Genomic DNA, 18,795 nt, shown 5'->3' on the forward strand with positions numbered 1-18,795 from the left:
GTTACAGTCATCCAAAAAGAAGTAAAAACCCATTCATTTCCTTTCACCAAACCATGAGCCATGTAAACTTGCATAACAAAAAAATGAAGTTATTTAATAAAGAAAACACTAAAAAGTCTTAAACTTAAAACAAGTAAACATATGTTAACAACATTTAACCAAGGGAAAGTATTTTATCAATGATATTAAACTTCAATAAAATTACTCTGTGGACTTGGGCTTGTGCATGAACTTGATTCCGAAACAATTATACGAAAAACATAACACAACAAAAATGTGTAAGGTGAAGATAATAAATTTTGAATAATTCAAAATAAATGAAATGGATAAAAAAAAAAAAAAATCATTGTATATATTACCCGAATCATATTGTTCAAATTGTTCAACATCCTCTATTGCTTGTCGAAGGCATATTGGAATGTTAGTTCGAAGCGAATTTTGTGTACAAACAAGAACCTGCACCATCTTTAGAGCAAGGGAACTGCGGAATGGATCAAGTACACGACCTCCTGTACTAAAAGCCGACTCAGAAGCAACATGGAAATAGGCATGGCCAACACATCTCGTGCTATAAGTGATAATACTCTATACTTTGTTGCATTAACCTTCCACCACTCCAAGATATCAAATTGAGGATTATTCCCACCTTTCGCAATATCACCCAAGTACTTGTCCAATTTTGACATGCTCCCACTACCAGAAAATTGCCCCTCCAAAAATGAGTTAAATTGAGAGTTCACAATAGAGTGTGAGTCATTTTCATCTATCACCATATCTACTCTTTTATTTACATTGGAGGCATGCACATTTGTTGACTCAAGTGAGGCATAGTGATCATACAATTGACTCAAACAATTGCTCGCCTTGTCCAACATTTCTTTCACTTTCACCACATCTCCACCAAAAATTGTTGAAAAACAAAATTGCAAGTATGTCATTTTTCTTCGGGGATCAAGCACAACTGCAACATACAAAAGTAGATTGATTTTATTCCCATTTCCCCAATACTTGTCAAACTTCTCTTTCATTTTCTTTGCCATTGAAGACAAAATAGGATCGTTGTCTTTGATTAATTGTCCAATCATATTTTCAATAACAAAAATTTCAGTGTAGAATGTGTTTGAAGTAACAAATAAACACCCAGAAAATCTCTTTGCGGCATTGTAGAACATTCTAAGAAATTTCAAAAGCACCCTACAATTATCCCAATTCTTGGCTATAGGCATCTCTCTCCTCTCACCCCCTTCATTACCCAAAAAGTAGTGTTTGTAATTGTAGTCCTCCTCACCCATTCTTTGAAAAGCACTCTCAAATTTTTCTGCCGCCTCCAACATAAGATATGTGGAATTTCACTGTGTTGGCACATCTAGGCCCGAGAGACTCTTACTCTCGATTTTCAAACTCTCCACATACTTTTTAAAAGTGTCAAGGCGATTTGGAGAAGACCTCACATACCTCACTGCATGCCTCACATTCGCTATACAAGACTCAAGATCCTTCAATCTATCACTAACAATGAGATTTAGAATATGCGCAAAACAACACGTGTAAAAATTCATGGCCCAAGACAGTTCCCTTCCACAGTTTTGTGCTTCGTTTCAAGAATCTAATGGTTAGATTATTGGAATTCGCATTATCAACAGTTAAGGTAAAAAGGCCATCAATGTCCCACTCTTTTAAGAGCGCCTCAATTTTTTTTGCCAAGAGTTTCTCCTTTGTGGTCTTCAACTCAACAAAAATTTATGATTCTCTTTTGTAACTTCCAATCATCATCAATGAAATGTGTAGTTAGATGCATATAACACAAATTTTGTATGGAAGTCCATGTGTTTGTGGTAAAACAAATTCTACGCCCATTCACAATTTTCTTCAACCTCTCCCTTTCATTAGTGTATATGTCTAGAATGTCCCTAACAACGGTATATCAAGATGGGATCTTAAACTTGGGTTGCATGACATTACAAAACCTCTTAAAACCAACCCCGTTCACAAATCTAAAGGGCAATTCATCAATTACTATCATCTCCGCAAGATACCTTCTAGCAACTTCTATAGAAAATGACGTAGCCACAACATCAGCAACTCCCTCCCCACCAACTTCTCTAGGTTTAAATCCCAATGATTGTTGCCCTTGAGTATCCCTATATGGATACTTTGTACAATTTTTCAAATGACTTAACAAATTACCTGTTCTATGACTCTTAGAGCCTGCCATATATTCTTTCTTACAATACTTGCACATAGCCCTATCTTTTCCATCAATGCCATTAATCTTTTCAAAATGATCCCAAGCCTTTGATGTTGTTCTCCCACTACTACTATTAGTTTTGGCTAGGGGTGGTCTAGGAGGAGGAGGATTAGGTTGGGTGGAGGGGTCAATAGAAGATGATTCGGGCTTAACATTAGGACTCACAAAAAATGTTTCATCACTTGAAGGATCCATGACCACAAGATTATCAAATATACTGCCAAAACCAACAAAAATTCATTCAAAATATGCTTTTCAAATCCATGGTCTAACAACAGTTTAACAAAAAAAAGCTTGAAAGAAAATAAACCATGTATTTATTAATCAATGCATGAAGGACTAATATAAACAATTAAAAAAGCATGAACAAGTAATACTATTACATATGCACGTGAATTTATGCTAATATTATGTTTATGTGGACATATGTATCTGTGACCGAAAGAATCTAAGTTTTGGGGAAAAAGAGGATTAGAAAGAACTAGCATAATCATTAAAGAAAGCAAAGGGAACAGGCAAGGGCAAAACTACAGATGATAGTAAGATCAAAGAAAAGTTAATCTGTACTTTCAAGCAAAAAACAATAATAGTTGCCAGCCATAACCAAACCTGATAACTATAATCAATAAACTTTTCGATTAATAAATTATTTTATTCAGCAACTTTGAACATCAAAGGCTACTAAATTAAGTTTTCATTTTCTATTAACCAATTATAAAACTTTGAACATCACTGATAAACAATTAATTATATAATTAATTTCCCCTGATAGGGGTATTATCAGTGATGTTCAAAGTTTGGAAAATTCAATTAACCAATTAACCAATTATCAGTGATGTTCATTTTCAATTAACTAATTATAAAATTCAATTATTTTATATTAGTTTCTAAACCAATGGAGAGCCTGGAGACAACAACAACTTTTCCATTCAATAGAGATGCTTAAGAGAATTTCAACAGAATTTCAATGTCACACAATTTCAACATGTGATGAATTGAGAGACAGAAAAGGTTGCCCACGAAGGCAACCTGAACCATTGAGTGTAGGTCATAAATTTAACACAGTCAAATACTCAGAAAACTAAGAAACATGATTAAACATGAGTGTTTGATCAGCAACCTAAACCACAAATTACATGTCTTTTTATCAACTCAATCAAAGGGAAAAAAAAAACTAGTCTTAAAACAGGACGAACACACACACACAAACGCGCGCGTGCGCACACACACACATACATACATCAAACCCTCTCATGCATGCTACACAGAGACGAAGATTCTCAAAAGATCAACTCAATATACGATCTCAGAGGCCGATTACTCTCAGAGGCTGAAATTACTCACATGCCGATTACTCAATATACGAAGATTCTCATACGATCAAATGAATATATATATACAGAGAGAGGCATCTGAAAATCTTCTATCTAGAGAGAGAGAGAGAGAGAGAGAGAGAGAGATACCTTAGTGTAGATCGATTGCTGTTCAGTGTAGATCGTTGGCCGGAGGTTACCATCGGATGATAGGTAGGGTAGAGAGAGAGAGAGAGAGAGTGTGTGTGTGTGTCTTAGCGTGTGTGTTGTTGTGTTTGTTTTGTTGGGTTTGCGAAGAAATTAGGGCAAACTCTAAAGAAAAGGGGCTGAGGCGTGTAATAAAATTGGAAAAAAAAAAAAAAGTCGCGGGCGGGTCGGGTTTGCTGGGTAAAATGATGGATCGCCCGCCACCCGATTCGAACCCGAGAAACCTAAAAAACTGGGCCCGCACCCGTCCGCCACATGCCATTCATTCATTCATTGGGGGTCGGGTCGGGTGGTTCTAGTGGGTCGGCGGATCCGCTGCACAGCCCTAATGGTAGGGGACATAGTGAATTTTTTTTTTTTTAAATATATTTTTGTGTTATGTAGATTCATAGTACATTCATCCTAAATTAAAATTAACAAACACTAATATAGTGACATTAATTCAATAAATATAACCACTACATTAAACAAATTAATAGATCATCCCTTCACAAAAAACTCATAATAAACGATAACAAGAATTAAGACGAGAAGCGGAAAACATTCAACATCCAACAATATTCTTCACAAAAGCAGTAAATAAGAGAGGCAAAAGAAGGGAGGGAAAAAAAGAAAAAAAAAGTGAGCCCCGCCGTGTCCCATGTCGCGTCCCCACTGTGTCCCCTACAAAAAAAAAATCATTAAATTAAAGGGACACACTAGATGGCGTGTCCCCGTGTCGGACACCGTCACAGCACTGATTTTGGAGTGTCCATGCTTCACAATGTCTAACTTATTAACTTGACCCACAACAAGATCCATGGATCCATACTAGAGCCCAAAACTGTGACAAATCCAGAATGTACTAACATTCCATCTGCTCCTAAAGCCTACCATAGACACTTCTTGTTGGACGAAAAAGCTTATTTATGGTCTGAGAGGGTGAATTGTGAGCTGGAGTTGGGCCGAGGTAACGGCCGAGCAAGTTGAGGGCCCAACGGTGCATAGGTGCGAGACGATCGACTTTTTGCCCAAAGTGGGCTGCCAGAATTTGGGCCGGGCAGAGTACGGGCTGAGTGTCACCCCGGACCGGACAGAAATTGCTCGGTAAGGCAGTGCTCGGTCGGACCAGGGTGCCCGGTCCGAGGATGGCCAAAGCCGGATTGACCGAGTGACCGGCGGCCAGGAAGGCATGGACAACCGAGGAAGTTGAGTGGCCGATGCCCGGAAAGGCGTGGTCAGCCGAGGAGACTGTATGGTCGGCAGGAAGGCCGATCAAAGTAAGTATCCGGGCTAGGCTCGGCCGGGATGCCGCTTAGCCCGGTCCTCCGTTTGTTTATCCGGTTAGGCGCTTGAGGTATGAAGCATGGTACGACCGAGGTAGGGCAGCTCGGCTGCCGAGCTCCAGCTGTGCTGACAGGCAGTTGAGAGCAGGTGATGAATGGCATGGTTTATGCTGACAGATGGGATAGCAGAGCCACGTGTCAGGAGATGACAGAGAGTGGATATGGGGCTCAGAAGGTATATAAACATGTCTGCGCCCCCCATACGCGACACACGAACACTCTGTAAGGAATTTCTTACACTCAAACACTCTCTCCCTTCTCTCTATTCCCTCTAAGGTGTGTGCTAATTTGACCGTCGGAGGGTGTTTCCGGCCACACACCGCCGGGTAGCTCACCGTTATTTGCTCGCAGGTGATCGGATATCGACGGAGCTCGGAAGAAAGGAATACGGGCACGCCGGAATATTTGCTCCCCGTACAATTGGATGGCGGCGGAGATGGAGGATCTTAAACGGCATGTCAAAGGGAAAGGTGTAGCTGGAGTGGGAGACCACAGTGAGCGCACCCCGTCCCGCCGGTCAGGCGATCAGAGTCAGCGACGTACTCAGTCCATTTCCATCACCAGGAGTTACCAGGTTGGTGATTCCGACGTGCATGCAGAAAAGTCTAGCGCGCAAGACAGTACCTACAAACCCTCACGTCCGGTGACGACGTCGAGGTACTCTTATTCTGCTCAGTCAGAGGACCTACGGGCAGTGTTAAGGGAGCGGGCTCGCCGGCGCGAAGCTCAGAGAATACCAGCTTTCCAGCGGCTCTCCTACGGGGTTCATGCCAGCGAGGAGGTCGGAATGCCTCCACCTCGCCAAACAGTGCCAATATTTGAAGATACAGACCTGGCCAGGCTGAGTGCCACCCCTTTTTCCCTGGAAATAGAAACAACACCGCTTCCGGCAGGATTCCACCAGCCTAAGTTCATGCTCTACGACGGCAAAACCGATCCTTATATGCATGTGAGCCACTTCCGTCAGGTCATGGCCGGACATAGGCGAAATGACGGACTTATGTGCCTAATCTTCCCGTCCAGTTTAGGTGAGCTGGGCTTAAAGTGGTTTGAGAGATTGCCGGAAGGGAGCATACAACGGTGGCATCAGTTGGCCGAAGCGTTTGTTACGCGCTTCAAAACCAACACAAAAATACCAAAGGAAGTCGATCACTTGCTGAGTGTCAAGATGGAACCGTGCGACACACTGAAGGCATACAATTCAAGGTATTGGGAGACCTTCAACGAGATCTTGGATTGCCCGGTCAACCTTGCAATCACACAATATAAGCGTGGTCTCCCGGTCGGACATAGACTGCGGGACTCGCTTACCATGCACCAACCGACCTCCATGGGCCAGCTCATGCAGCGCATCAATGAGCACATCCGAGTAGAGGATGATGCGTCAGCTTCCACCGTGAAGGCGACTCCGGTCGGAACAGACAGGAAGACAGCAGGCAAAGTGCACGCAGTTGGGCAAGAGTCCAGCCGCTCAAATGACCGAGCAGAGGAATCAGACCGAGGTTCAAATCGTAAAAACCGGGGTAGAGGACGTCGGAATGACCGGGATGACTACCCCCGAGATGACGTTGAGGACGCAAACAGGAGAATGAAGGCAAGGACTGGCATAACCACGGTCTTCAAGATTCCAATCTATCGCATACTTAGCGAAATCCGAGACGAGGAGTATGTCCGGTTTCCCGCTAAGTTGGGCGATGGACAAAATGGGTACAATCCGCGGTATCGTTGTACGTTTCACCGGGAGAGGGGCCACCGGACTGAGGATTGTTTGCCTTTGCGACAACATTTGGAAGAATTGGTTGCGGCCGGGCATCTGGACCTTTACATTGATGGCGGCGTGAAACCAAATCAGGCTCCGGTCGATCCCAGGGGACAGGATGACCGAGATGCACCACCACAAGGAGTTATTAATGTCATCCACGGCATCGTGGAACCGGAGCGCGTTTGCGAACTCCGGGGTATGATCAAGAAGGCTGAGCATATGAGGGAAGTTTTGTCAGTACAGCCTGCCATCAAAAGGGGGAAGACAGAGGAGAAAGATGTGATTAGTTTCACTTCAAGGGATTTAGAGCGTATCCAGACGCCGCACAACGATGCTCTTGTAGTAACACTACGCGTCAAAGAATTTGATGTTAGACGGATCTTGATCGATCAGGGAAGCTCGGTCGAGATCATGTATTATGATGCGTTCAAACAGCTCAAACTCCGTGAGACAGACTTGGCTCCGGCCACTTCACCACTGGTTGGATTTAACTCGCAGCCGGAGTGGCCATTGGGAAAGATTATCTTGCCGGTCAAAGCGGGATCCGTGGTCAAACAAGTGGAGTTTTGGGTGCTACAAGTGCCTTCAACGTACAACCTTATCCTTGGAAGAGGATGGCTTCACGCCATGCAAGCCGTAGCATCGACCTACCACCAGGTGATGAGATTCCCCTCGGCTATGGGGGCAATCGAGGAGATTTGGGGTGATCAGGTCATGTCCAAGCAATGTTTCGTGGCGGTCAACGGGAGCCGGGCTGCCAAAGGATTCGTTCAAATGATCGAGGGACCGGAGGACCGGAGTGTCTTGGATGATGTTGGCACCAAAGCCGAAGACAAGGCTGTTGAAGAATTGGTTGAGGTGCGGATTGATGCCGAGCAGCCGGACAGATTCTTCTTGCTCGGTTCAAGTCTCTCGGCCATGGAGAGAACCGAGATGGTTGAGTTTTTGATGGCGAATATCGAAGTCTTTGCATGGTCGCCCTACGACATGCCTGGCCTTGACCCAAGCTTTATCTGCCATCACCTCAATGTCTTCCCTGGAGCAAAGCCAGTCATCCAGCGAACAAGGAGATCGGCGCTGCATCACGCCGAGGTAGTAGCAGAGGAGGTAAAGAACTTGCTTGAGGCACGAGCAATACAGGAAGTGCACTACCCTCGGTGGATTTCCAACACGGTAGTGGTGCCTAAGAAGAATGGAAAGTGGCGAGTTTGTGTCGACTACAAGACAGTCAACCGAGCTTGTCCAAAAGACAGCTTCCCTTTGCTGCGCATTGACCAGCTAATGGATTTGACGGCTGGACACAATCGGCTCAGTTTCTTGGATGCATACCGCGGCTATCACCAGATTGCCATGCATGGGCCTGACCATGAGACACCCCCCCCCCTCTCACCATTATTCCGCCCTCTCTCCTTCAAAGGGAGACAAAAATTGAACTTTTGAGAGCTTATAAGAGCGAAACCTTCCATCCCCTCCCCTTCCGTCACCATTATTCCGAAATTTCCAAGCTAAAACAGTAACTAGACAACAACTAAAACCTTCTAAGGGCTTGGAGACTTGAACAAAACTCAGCACCTAAGCTTGAGGGAGGCCCACAAGCAAGAAAAACATAGCTTTCTCACTTTGTTCTTCGCATACTCTTTGGTTCTTGAAAACCAAAAGGTAAGACACTCTTCTTTTCTTATTTTTAGTAACCATTTTGCTTTATTTGAGTAGTTAGTCATGGCTTAGGCATTCATCCATTGTCTCCTCATGTAGTTTGCCTGTTCTTCTTGCTTTTTCACTTTATCTCGCATGTTTCCTTTGTTTCATTAGAACAGGATGTTTTAGGTTTATTTTAATCATGTAATAAGCATGGATGACCCGGTTTGAATCATCATATAGGTAGTTTATATTTTTGCTTTTATTTGCTATTTGCCTCTTTGTGCATAGTCATCATGTAGTAGTCCCAAACTGGGCTTAGGATCCTAGTTTGTATTAATAGTTGCATATTAGGAAATGTTTATTTCTTGTACTGCATGTAAGATGTGTAAATGGGCATTGGGAAAGTTTTTCTCCAATCCCTTTGGCATATATGTGCTATTTGCATTGTCCTTTTCAATAATCCAAGTTAAATGCTCCCTATGCAAAATTGATTGTTGTGGATGTTTTTAATAAATATTGTTCATTTTAGGTCATGTTTATGGCCACGAAATATCTAAAAATCTCTTTTGTGGAAAAACCATTATTTTATGGAAATTTGGCTTTATTCATTGAATCTAAAAGGATATGATTTTTATTTTATTCAATCATCTAGTTTTAGGTTAGTTAAAAGTTTTAGACTTAAAATGAATTTGTATGAAATATTTACTACTAAAATCATAAAATAAAGAGTAGAGGCCAATTTTCAAATTGGGCAAAAATGATGTTTTCATTTAATGACTCTCTCTTTTTGTACTTAAGCTCCTGAGCCTAGACATTTTTTTGGTTATGACGGACTGATCCTTAACTTAGTTTTTATCTTTAAAGGTTTCTTAATTCCTCTTTAAAAATTAAGTGACGACTCTTTGTTGTCTAAGCAAGTTAGTCCAATGTTTGTATGGGAAATGGGTCTTAGACTCAAAAAATACATAGCGCCCACAGGTAGAAGAGGCAAATTATGGAGGCTAGGCTTGACTTTGTGACATTCAATTAATAATCAAATGTAGAAAATTTAATGTATAAAGAGAAATAGAGAATTGTATTATTGATTGATGTATTGATACAAGATTGATTAATTACAATTCCTATACAATCTATATATAGAAGAAAATGTGGTAGTAGGTGTAGTGGAGGTGATAGTGGGTTAGGTGAAGTGGAGTGTGTGGTGAAGTGGAGGTAGGTGAAGTGGAGTGTGTAGTGGAGTAGGTGAAGGTAAAGATGGGAAATTCTAACAGCCCCCCGCAAACTCAAGGAGGAGAGAAACTAACCAACTTGAGTTTGGAGAGAGTAACAAAACAAGAAAATACATAAAAATAAAAAAGGATAGGAGACACTGTATGGTCGTGTCAGACCGTTGGTGAAGACACTGTATGGTGGGGTCATAACGTTGTAGAGGACACTGTATGGTGGTGTCATAACGTTGTAGAGGACACTGTATGGGGGTGTCATAACGTGGTAGAGGACACTGTATGGTGGTGTCAGATCGATGTAGAAGACAGTTTATGGGGTCATGTCGGACCGTTGTAGAAGACAGTTTATGGGGTCATGTCGGACCGTTGTAGAAGACAATGTTGTGACAGTTTACGGAGTCTTGCTGGACCCTTGTAGAAACTAACCGGAATCAATGTCGGGACAGTTTACAGAGTCTTGTCGGACCCTTGTAGAAACTAACCGGAATCTATGTCGGGACAGTTTACAGAGTCTTGTCGGACCCATAAAGGAGCTAACCGGAATCAATGTCGGGACAGTTTACAGAGTCTTGTCGGACCCTTAAAGGAGCTAACCGGAATCAATGTCGGGACAGTTTACAGAGTCTTGTCGGACCCTTGAAAAAGTTGCACCCTCAAAAGGTGTGCCCAAAGTTGTCAAAAAAGGCGTGCCATCAAAAGACGTGCCCAATTCATCAAAAAGTGTGCCGGACATGATGGCGAGGCACGTGGGCGCCTTGGCGTGCGTGCCTGTTTGTCGGCTGGTGGCAAGAGGCGCGCGATGCGCGTGGCTTCCTCGGCTATAAGACGGAGGCTGAGGCTGAGGCAGAGAAAAGCTGCGAAAAACCTCTGAAAAAAACTTCGTTGTGCTGAGAGAGAGAGTCTGAAAAACTCTTCGTTGTGCTGAGAGAGAGAATCTTTAACACTCTGTTGCGAGAGATATTCTGTAACACTCGGTTGCCCAGAAAATGGCCTCGTCCTCGTCTTCCCGTGGACTGCTCACCCTCTTTCCCGACCTCAATGAGTCAACAAGAGAGAGAACTGGTGCGGTGGCACTGGAACCTCAACCAAGCGCCCCGGAGTTTGCTCCGTTGAACTTTCCGATGCGGTCGGTGGAGCAAAGAATGGCAGTGCAGTCAGATGTGGAGGCCAATCAGTATACTTTGAAGGCATGTGTGGAAAGCATGACGGCGGTCACAAACTTGTCGAACCGGCTGCAGAGTAGGACAAATGAGGTGCAGCATTTAAATTCCCAGCTGGCTCTGCTCCAACGCATGTATAAGGATGCGCGAGCAGAGATCAGTGTGCTAAAGGCAGAAAATAAGGAACTGAAGCGGAAGGCCACCGTGATGTTCCGATTTGGAGGGCCGCCATATGCTGCAGTGGAGGAGTATGGGGGAGTGAACGTGCTTGGCGGCGTGGGTAGTATGGAGGCAGCGCCGGTAAGGGACACCCAAGAGAAAAGCAAGAAGAAGAGACCTGCAGCAGAGTAGAGAAGAAAAATCCCACTGTGGGTGCGGGTGTGTTGTGGTGGTTTGTTTGTTTGTTTGTTTGTTGGTTTTTTTTTTTTTTTTTTTTTTTTTTTTTTTTTTTTTTGTGTGTGTAAAATTGTGATCGGGGTTGATCCCTGAGATGAATAAAATATGATTTGGTGTGCAAAGCTATATGGTATGAAGGGAATTGGAAAAAGATTAAAAAGAATGTGAAAGAAAAATAAAGAAAAAATAATAAAAATATATTTGAAATCAAAAAATGAAAGATGGAGGAAATAAGGAAAGTGGTTTGGAGAAAATAAATAAAAATAAAAATAATGGAGTTGGAAATCAAACGGAGGAGAGATGAAGATTTTTTTTTTTTTTTTTTAATATAATATAATAAAAAGAGATATATATATATATATATATAATAAAGAAAGTGGGGAACAAGAGTGTAAAGAAAAGAAAAAGTATAGGTTGCATCGTGGGTCACATGGGTGAGTAAAAGAAAACAATAAAGAAATGAGTGGGTGCCCCCCATGTGCAAGGATAGTGCTGGCACTTCAATAGGTGGTACAGCCTGCTGAGCATCAGCTTTGACAGGAGCTGCCTTTGGACCTTTTCTCTAATAAATGCATCAAACTGTTGCTGTTGGTGTTATCAAGAATGTGGAGAAGAGGAGGCTTGTCTGATGGCCTCTTGGGCTGTGTAATCATATCGAGGTTCGTGGACCTCTCAATCATGTTGTCACCCTTAAAACCAGAGATGGGGACAAAAGGAATTTTGTCAGGGTTGTAACCAACCTTCTTCAGATAGGAAGAGACTTCTTGCACAATTTCATCATACCTTGCTTTTGAGTACTTAGGAGTGGTGAAGTAGGTGAGGTGGTGTGGCAGTCAAGAACTGGAGCATACCCATTACCAATCTGACCCGGGTGATTCATAATAATAACCTGGGAGGTGAAATTTGCAGCTTCCTTGGCTGGATCATCCTTTGAGTTGGATGCAACAAAACCACGTTTGAGATCCTTCACTGCAACATTGTAGATGAAGACGATCGAGACGGTGGTGTATGGGAGGACAACAGTGAGAGGAGAGGCAGTGGTGGTGGACTCGAAGAAATTTCAAGGTATGTGTAGAAAATTTTAGCAGATTAGGTTGAGGTCCGGCGGGCGGCCAAGGCGAGGTTGCCGCCCGCCGGTGAAGCGAAAAATACTAAGTGCTTAACCTTGCTCTGATACCATGTAGAAAATTTAATGTATAAAGAGAAATAGAGAATTGTATTATTGATTGATGTATTGATACAAGATTGATTAATTACAATTCCTATACAATCTATATATAGAAGAAAATGTGGTAGTAGGTGTAGTGGAGGTGATAGTGGGTTAGGTGAAGTGGAGTGTGTGGTGAAGTGGAGGTAGGTGAAGTGGAGTGTGTAGTGGAGTAGGTGAAGGTAAAGATGGGAAATTCTAACATCAAACATAACAGCTTACGTACCTTAATAATATTAGGTTCAAGGCCATTTGGACCCAATGAGGTAAAGGGAGCCATGAATGGTGCTGGTTTACTACCCAAAATAGTAGTTCCTGGGATTAATGTTGCCGTTGGATTCACATTAGTCCTTGTGTAATTGACAATTGTAGCTATGTCATTCAGTCCTACTGTTGTTCCTGTAAGTAATTGAGCTCCAAGGGGCATACCACTGTCACTTCCGTAGGTGTTTACTAGGACAATACCTACACCTCCTACTCTTTTCACCTCCGTAGCACTCTGGACATTGAATCCCAAACAGACAACAATCTTTCCTTTTACAAGCTTTGGTGAAAGGGTACCGGGGAGGCAATTTCTGAAAAATTCAATCAAATATTTGATATCAATGTATACCCCCAAAACAAAGAAAGTGAACACAAAAATGAGAATGGTCACTCCAATAAAGAAAGATTATTTCTAAAGTTTTTTTCTTCAACATTTTCAGAAATTTGGCAATAAATTATTATTCCTAGCGTTTTTAACAAACTCTGTAATTTGTACTATAATTCTCAGTGTTTTCTTAAACAAGAAGAAAAGCTTCACAAATTTGGCAACAAAATAATATCATTTTGGTGAAGGATGTCAGATAATCATCAATAATTAGATTTTAATGTTTTCTTTTTCTTGGTATTTACTGAAACTCTGCAAATTATATCCTCCCTGCGAGTTTTTAGGAAACTCTATTTTTTTTAGAAAACAAAACAATATTGTTTCCTTCCAATTGCTTGCATGAAAGGTACCAAGTAGACACTGTCTGGAAGATCCAATCATATATTTAAGATCAAGTCATGAGAAATTAAAACAAAAAACAAAACAAAACAAAACAAAAAATTGAATATAGAAATGTGAATGATTAGTAAAGTTTAGTACCCAGTTATATTCGGGGTTGTTCCTGGGAGTTCTGCATCTTGTGCATAAACCAGGTGGTGCATCCTTCTTAGTTTAAGCGGAGTGACTGTCTGTCCCTGTTTATTAAGAAAGTAGCCAAAATGAAAAAAGAAAATTTGTAGATAAAATTTTTGTAAATTTTGGGGATCAATTTGACTAAATTAAAAGATCGCAGACTAAAGCAACAAAACACGTTTTTTCAAGGTTCCAATCGTTTGATTATGCCTTGAGGATTACATAATCTTGAGATTTTCACATATAGATATAATGGTTGAAAGTGCTTTGAGATAAGGCAATGTAATGATCTAGGAACAGAGGATCTAATGTCATATATATATACATATATATATATATATATATTGTGTGTAAAATTAGAGTTTTACCTGAATTTTCATTTGATTTCCTAGCACAAGGGGTGAAGGAAAAACTCTATCAATGCTACTTGCAGCAACAGTGATGATCCATGGAGCCACATTAGTGACAGTTGAAGGAGTTGGACCTGAGTTGCCAGCACTACATGCCACTACAATGTTTCGCTTTGCAGCATGCAATGCTCCAATTGCAACCCCGTCTTGTGTGTATGGAATGCTTTGATTACTTCCAAGGGAGATGCTAAGAACTTGAACACCATCGGCAATTGCGTCATCAATGGCAGCAAGTATGTCATCGTCTAGGCATGTGTTTCCGTCAGATTTGGGCTGGCCTGGAGTTGGCCAACATGCTTTGTATATAGCTAGTCGGACAAGTGGGGCCCCACCGGAGGCAGTACCATGGGCAAAGCCACCAATGGCAGAAGCGTTCATAACTCTACGGCCTCCAACAATCGATGCTGTGTGGGTGCCATGTCCGTCCTTGTCTCTAGGTGACCGGTAGTCCTCTACATTATTGAGACGACCATATGTTGCCTCATAACTCTTTATGTAGTATCGAGCCCCAATTAGTTTCCTACAATGTAAAAGCCCATTTTAATAATGCCACAAACTCAAAAAATAAAAAATAAAAAATAAATAAAAAAATGAGGATGCAGTGTGGTTGGTTGGGGTGTTGGCTGCATCTAAGATTTATACAATGCTACTAAACTTCGTTCTTGAAGTTTTTGTAGAAAAAATATATATTCGCCTCGTTTGGGAAGTGGTTATTTTAGTAGGCTATTTTAGTTTTTGGCTATTTTAGTAGGTTAAAATTTTTGTGTTTGGAAAGATGATTGAATTTTTTTGTGGTTGGATGTGATGTTTGTGAGAGAAAAAGTGAAATGATTATGGATTTGATGTGATAGTTTGTCTTATTAGCTATTTTAGCCTATTTTATCTTTTTGTGAATTTTAGCCTAAATTAAGCTATTTTTTTTCTTCCCAAACACCCCCATTATATCTTCTTGTACTTGCACAAAACCTTTGTAGCCAAGGGACAAAAACCTTTGTAGCCAAGGGACAAAGCTCAAATTACAAGTTTCCTAATTAACATATGATGTTTTCAAACTAATATCCCTGTATATGTGATTGCCTGCCATTCACTTTTTTTCCTATGTAAATACAAAATCAGATTTGTACAAATTTATATCAAATTTGACATATTGTTCTTATACTCATTATAAAATAAATAAATATATAATCCAAAAATGGTGTCTTAAAAAATAAATCAAAAAAAAAAAAAAAAAAACCACAAGTGAAAGTGTTGTTCAAATTCGTTCTTGGTATGATTCCATTGCAAAAGGAATAAATTTGAGACCCAACAACAATATTCAAATTCATGTTTGCATGTTTAAAATATGGTAGTAGAAATAATTACATAAAATGAAATTACCTATTACAATGGGATTGGTTGAAAGCAACACCAGTTTGGCATTTTCCTTTCCACGACTTTGGAATTGGTTCCATCCCTTCATCGCTGAAACTTTGTGACTCCGGCCATACACCTACACCATTAAAAAATTATATAAAATTAAGTAGTACAAAGACAATAAGTATAGCCCTGGAAGATCAATCCGTCAATACAAATCAATTTTCTGTTAGCATTGCGCAAACGACAACGGGGTAGTCCAAGTGGTAAGGACCTCCTTTACGACACAAAGTCTGGATTTCGAGTCTTGTTCTCTCGATATACACTTATGTTGTAAATATTATTACCTTCTTAAAAACTAGTATAGTGAAAACAAAGAGAGAATAAAGAAGGGAACCAAATAGAAAAACATAAAAGTAATTCATGAGTAATTCATGTAGATTGACTCACTTAGGAGCATTTGGATCAAAGAATGACAAAATGATTAACTAATAAAATTCAATGTTATGCAGTGGCCTACTGTAGATTTTGGATAAATTATTTGGTTTAAGCATTCAGCAAATTTATTTGTATACATTAGGGTGATTAAATTTTGGTGAGTAATACTAATTTTTTTACAAAGTTATCATCTTTCTGTTTGTTCGTGATTGTTTTTGTTGCATACTAATTGAACTCATTGAACAAGACTATTGTTTATATATCTAACTTACCACTATCGATCATTCCAACGATGACATCTTTTCCATAACTGGCTTTATGCAATAGTTCTTCATATGGATATGGATGGTTGGCCTCTCCATTACCTCCCTCAAGCAAGCTTATAAAATCCCATGATCTTGTGGTATGAAGCCTGTGCTTTTTTGGGTGGCTGCGAAACACTGAAACCACTCCCTTCATCTCTGTCAAGAACCACAACTTCCAATGTTAGGAAATGAACCAAATTTGTGTGTAATGGCATAGGAAGACAAATAGGTATCGAACGCGGTGTAGGGTATCCACAGTATAAGCGTTATGTATTGGGTGACCGTAAATTTTTTTAAATCACTAGTAAAAATAAATAAAACAATTTTATAACAACAAACCAATCGATTTTGAATTATCACGAACCAACTTATATACAAGTATTATCGATTTTAAGGTGCATTTATATTAAAAGGTCAAAAGACCAATATATATCAGTGATGAACAGTGAATGAATATCATGTTTGTTTTGTTTATGGAGGTCTGGATTCGTAGTCTCGAAGGGCCTTGGGCGAGTGGATTACAAGTCTGGGCAAGGAGATGATATTAGAAAATAGTCCGTTTGGCTTGAGGTATTACTGGATGTCCATCCTACAAGTCAACCGACCAAGTGCAATTTTTTATTTTATTTTTTTTACATGTTGAGCAGCATATTTTGAAATAGTGTTATTTGATAAATTGTATTTTTTTGTTAAGTAAAAACCATGGTTTTTATTTGTTTTATTATTTTATATAAAAATAATTTAACAATCTCCAAACTACCAACTATCATCAAAACAAACACAATTTTACTTAATCCACTCATTATCAATCTCCTCTATTCTACTTTTGAAAACAAACAAGCTCATATTCATATGTATTTGTAAAATATATCATAGAATTATCTCTTTAACTTTTTAAAAATATTTACTAGCTCTATATTTCATTAATTTTTCAAAATGTATAATAAGATGATCTCTATCTATTTCATATACTACTTAAATAGCATCAATATGATGTATTCAATTTTATTTATACAATAGGTGTATATCACTTCTTTTTATTTTTTATTTTAAAAATAAGAAAGACACATGCTTTTATTTACTACATTTTGTCAACCAACAAAATGGCTTCATTAATAGTTCATAGCTTTAGAAAAGAATTGAAAAAAAAAATGTTAAATGCATTTTTTTCTCCATAAAGTAAATTTTTCACATCCCTAATGTAAGAAATTACTTTCTATTAATAATGTACCAAATTATTGTTTTTTACGCTATCACATTGGCCCTCCATATATAATTTTTGGTTTCACCCTGCTACCAACTAATATTTATAGATTTGGCCGTGTTTAGTGGACTGGACTAGTCCAGTCAGGCTCGTAGGTCCACCACAAGTCTTATTTTATTGATAAGAATTATTAATTTTTTAATTTATAGTGTGTAAATTATTTATTTAAAAAACAATTCATATTAATCCTGTAATTGTAATCAGACAATTCTATTATATTTATTTAAGAAAATGTAAAATTATAATTCTAAAAATAGACCATATTTTTTGAAGACACGTATAGTCATTATTATTGAATCAATATGATATTTGACAAGAGAGAAGTTGCATTCAATTTATATTATAAGCTATTGATGTACATTATCTTTGCAAATTCTAATTTTTTTAATGCCAAAACATTTACCTGATAATTTGGAAGCTTCATCCTGTGTGAGTAATGCCGAGAAGCCATTGATGACATTCTTGTAGCTGTAAATAAGAGAGGCCTTAGCTTCTTCTTTGGAACCCTTAACAGAGAACAGATACGAGTGATGATTGTCTTTAATTTCATGAGACTTTTTCTCTCCACTGTGTTCTCCAATGTATACAATATAGACCTGTCAAATACATATTTATCATGATAATTCATAGTAAAAATCATGGAACAGAGAGCAGATAAAGGATAAATGAAGCAGCTGAGGCAAAACCTGGCGTGGTTGAGGCTGCTCACGGTGTTGTGCAGATGATGATGAAGAGGCAGAGAGATGAAGAATGAGGAGGAGGAGAAGCCAAAATATATTGGAAGATTGGTTCTTCATTTTTCGTAGATTGATTTTTAAGATTGCTTGCTTCCACAGTTTGTTGGTGTACATTTGATATTAGTGTAGCATTTATATGTGGAGAAATGAACTTGACCTTGTCTGCCATTCTATTTATCATTATATTTAATTTAATAGAAAACGTATATGAAAGAAACTGCATGCGTAAGATGAATATGTAATAGTACTACTCTTCAAATTGGAAGGAGTCATGCTTGACCCAAAAAAACAAAACAAGAAAGGAGTATTTATCCGGGAAAAGTTTGAATAGGTTCTACTTTATCTAAAAAAAATTCATTGAATCGTATTTCAATATAGGAATCAACTTTCTCAGCATAAAGTTGATAGGTAAGTGAATTTTTTTTTTAGAGGATGACTTATTTGATATTCTTTCTGTTCCGGCTATTTAGTGTTTTGCCAAGTTTTTTGATTCAATTTTGAACTTTATTTTTTAATTTTTTTTGACAACTTAATGTACCACAGTTCCAAACTATGTGAAAAAAAATAAAATAAAAATCAGACCTTTTGAAATCGCATATTAAAATCACAATTTCATCAAGTTGTGATGAATTGGTCAGATG

General features: G+C 39.4%; 2 protein-coding genes across 2 annotated transcripts; both read right to left on the reverse strand.

Annotated features, from left to right (window-relative positions):
* Nucleotides 1–467: 467 nt before the first annotated feature.
* On the reverse strand, nt 468–1,292 carry LOC145799695 (zinc finger BED domain-containing protein RICESLEEPER 3-like). The gene has a single exon (XM_082889319.1). The coding sequence runs from the start codon at nt 1,290–1,292 to the stop codon at nt 468–470; it is 825 nt and encodes a 274-aa protein (XP_082745445.1).
* Nucleotides 1,293–1,924: 632 nt separating this feature from the next.
* Nucleotides 1,925–18,474, reverse strand: LOC114310163 (subtilisin-like protease SBT5.6). The gene is made up of 8 exons (XM_082889320.1): nt 18,104–18,474; nt 17,821–18,013; nt 16,121–16,309; nt 15,435–15,546; nt 14,016–14,577; nt 13,615–13,709; nt 12,689–13,060; nt 1,925–2,465 (listed from the first exon to the last, which is right to left on the reverse strand). Exons 1-8 carry the CDS (start codon nt 18,266–18,268, stop codon nt 1,925–1,927), a joined length of 2,229 nt encoding a protein of 742 aa, XP_082745446.1. The 5' UTR covers nt 18,269–18,474.
* Between the last annotated feature and the right edge of the window lie 321 nt (nt 18,475–18,795).

This window comes from Camellia sinensis, chromosome 9 (assembly GCF_055761805.1).
Source record: "Camellia sinensis isolate YWXY chromosome 9, ASM5576180v1, whole genome shotgun sequence".
Classification (NCBI taxonomy): domain Eukaryota; kingdom Viridiplantae; phylum Streptophyta; class Magnoliopsida; order Ericales; family Theaceae; genus Camellia; species Camellia sinensis.

Excerpts from the sequence above, each read along its gene's own strand:
- LOC145799695 (XM_082889319.1), bottom strand. The coding sequence starts at position 1,292 with ATGGGTGAGGAGGACTACAATTACAAACACTACTTTTTGGGTAATGAA.
- LOC114310163 (XM_082889320.1), bottom strand. The coding sequence starts at position 18,268 with ATGTACACCAACAAACTGTGGAAGCAAGCAATCTTAAAAATCAATCTA. Across the intron at positions 18,014-18,103 it reads AGCAGCCTCAACCACGCCAG|GTCTATATTGTATACATTGG; the intron begins GTTTTGCCTCAG and ends TGTATTTGACAG. Across the intron at positions 13,710-14,015 it reads GAAATCAAATGAAAATTCAG|GGACAGACAGTCACTCCGCT; the intron begins GTAAAACTCTAA and ends CTTAATAAACAG.